Here is a 2,401-nt window from a genome sequence, read left to right as displayed (position 1 = left end):
ATTTATTACGTTATATATACATATATATATATATTGCAGATCACTACAACAGGGCGGCCCTTGTTAGTCCTTGTTGACGTCACTGATGGCGCGACGGCATCGGTACGAACAGTAGCAAAAGCCCAGCACGATCACCATCACCAACGACGCAAACACAATCCAGCCAAATGGCGGCGGAATCATGTTGATCAGCGTCTACACATTGCACCAAAGTGATATATGTACAGTACATGGGACAAACATCAGTCACTCCATCCCACACACTAAGTCCGTACCAACAACACGTTCACCAATGGCCCCGCAAACACCAAGAAGGCCACAATGAGTGCACAAAACAAAAAACTCGAGCACGCCCCGTACGCTTTGGGGCCCAGCAACGATTCGATCAACGTCAACGGGTTGAATAGCGCCCTACATATATATATAATATCTCAGTGAATGATCAATATATATATATATATATATATATAGTCCACACAAGAATACACGTACGTCAAGTGCAAGCGGTCGGCGGGTTCAGCAAGCGTTGGGAACGCATTGGGTTCGCTGCGGCCGAGCCCCGCCGCCCGGACTTCCGCCTCCGGCTTCGGGATGATTTCAATGGCCAGGAGCAACTTGCCGGCTTCGACGCGCGTCTTTGTGTGTGGATCCACGGTCGTGCACGTCAGCCACGTGGCATCGTCTGGGTCGTCTCCCATGCCGATGCGGGACTTGAGTGCTTTAAGCATCATGTCGACGCTTTCCTTCTTGTCTTCCACCTTGGGCTGCCGTTGTTTCTCCACAACGCGCTGGGACGATTTGGTCGTTGCCGACAAACTCGACGCCCGGGTCAGCAACGCCGTCGACTCGCCCCCTCCTTCCAAATCGACACTGTCGTCCACCAGGGGCGACAACGCACCACTAAATTTGGACAACGATGGCTGGTTCAGCGGCGTCACCGCCGTGGAGGCGGCGGTGGACTTGAGCTTGACTGGCTTGGGCTTGGCATATACGTTCACGAGTTGCTTGGTTTTGTACGCGAGTTTCAACGACTCGGTCAAGTTGACGATCGTATCGCTCAAACAGTCGTCAAACAGCAAATCCTTGTCCCACAATTGCACGTGCAAGTGGCCTATCACCCACAAAACACGGTCAACTCTCTTACATGATGATATACATATCATGTCGAGAAGAATCAGATCGTTCGGCATATCATCATACGTCGGAAAAATGATATACGAGCATCCGAAGCAGAATCGACACGAAAGTCTCGTCTCAAGAATCAGACTCGTCCTCGGACCCGATACCTCAAGGATCAGACTCAGTATGTACATATCAAGAGTCAGACCCGTACGTACGTACGTACCCTTGTCCAGTTCGTTTTGAGGGTCCACGGGCAGGGCAATGTCAAACTTCATGCGCCAGTTGAACGAGGCTTTGCCGTTTTTGGCGCGCCAGTGGATGTCCGTGTGCTGCGCCTTGTCATTGTTGGACTGCATCCAGCACTTGACAAACAGGTCGCTCAACTCGGACAGCTCGTCGCCGGGCACGACGTCCTTGGCTTTGTAAATCACCACACGAACTTCAAACGTTTCGATGGGCGGCAGCGAAATGTCCACGGCCGGCGACGCCGTCGCTTCCACAGGCGTCAAAATATCCAGCCACAGCCGCAACGACCCCTGCGTGATCACACTCGACGGCGTGTACCTACTCGTTATATATGTATATATATTCTATTTTTCGAGATTGGGTGTTGTTTAGATGGTTTTTCCACGTACAGTTGGCGAGTTTCCACAGGTCGGAACGTGCCTTCCGACAAGTGGCCCAACGTGCGCCACCGGTCGTCAAACCACCGATCTTCCAGGTCGATCGTCGTCGCGCCAATGAAATCGTCGCCGCAATCCGCCGACAGCGCAAACAAGTCGTAGTCAAAGCATTCGATGGTCAACGCCTAGAAAAATTAATAGTTTTATATATTCATTTATCAATCACATCAAATCATGGATATATATTTATATATTCCTTTACGATCAATCCCATAAAATCAATACAATTCAATATAAATCTAAACAAAGTATTAACATTTTAGATATTTAATTAAAGGTCTAATTATTGATAGATTCATACAGACTCATTGGTGATAACGTTATACTACGTAGAATATCGTCATTTGTCAATCTTCCAATAGAATCATTTATAACTACGTAGTATCGATCAAATAGAACCAAATATACATTCATTTACTTCCTCTGTTCCAGGTTACTGCCGACATTTCAAAATTCGCATGTTCCAAGTTACTGGCGACATTTGCATTTCATTGGCTGTAATTCTTCAATTTCTATCAATATCGAACATTTATGACATTTCATTGGCTTACAATTGCTTTAAGTGCTGATTATAAACCAATCTTTTGCGAAAATTC

General features: G+C 47.4%; 1 protein-coding gene across 1 annotated transcript; it reads right to left on the bottom strand.

Moving 5' to 3' along the window:
• H257_19409 (hypothetical protein) lies at window positions 1–2,255 on the bottom strand. The gene is made up of 5 exons (XM_009848555.1): window positions 1,758–2,255; window positions 1,346–1,686; window positions 493–1,111; window positions 276–411; window positions 1–195 (listed from the first exon to the last, which is right to left on the bottom strand). The coding sequence occupies exons 2-5, from the start codon at window positions 1,476–1,478 to the stop codon at window positions 64–66; spliced, it is 1,020 nt and encodes a 339-aa protein (XP_009846857.1). The 5' UTR covers window positions 1,479–1,686; window positions 1,758–2,255; the 3' UTR covers window positions 1–63.
• Window positions 2,256–2,401: the final 146 nt, after the last annotated feature.

The sequence above is a fragment of the Aphanomyces astaci genome, assembly GCF_000520075.1.
Source record: "Aphanomyces astaci strain APO3 unplaced genomic scaffold supercont1.565, whole genome shotgun sequence".
NCBI lineage: Eukaryota > Oomycota > Saprolegniomycetes > Saprolegniales > Verrucalvaceae > Aphanomyces > Aphanomyces astaci.
Note: the sequence above shows the minus strand (reverse complement) of the source record. Positions and strands in the feature narration are given on the sequence as shown.

Excerpts from the sequence above, each read along its gene's own strand:
- H257_19409 (XM_009848555.1), bottom strand. The coding sequence starts at position 1,478 with ATGCAGTCCAACAATGACAAGGCGCAGCACACGGACATCCACTGGCGC. Across the intron at positions 1,112-1,345 it reads TCAAAACGAACTGGACAAGG|GCCACTTGCACGTGCAATTG; the intron begins GTACGTACGTAC and ends TGTGGGTGATAG. Across the intron at positions 196-275 it reads CATTGGTGAACGTGTTGTTG|ACGCTGATCAACATGATTCC; the intron begins GTACGGACTTAG and ends TGCAATGTGTAG.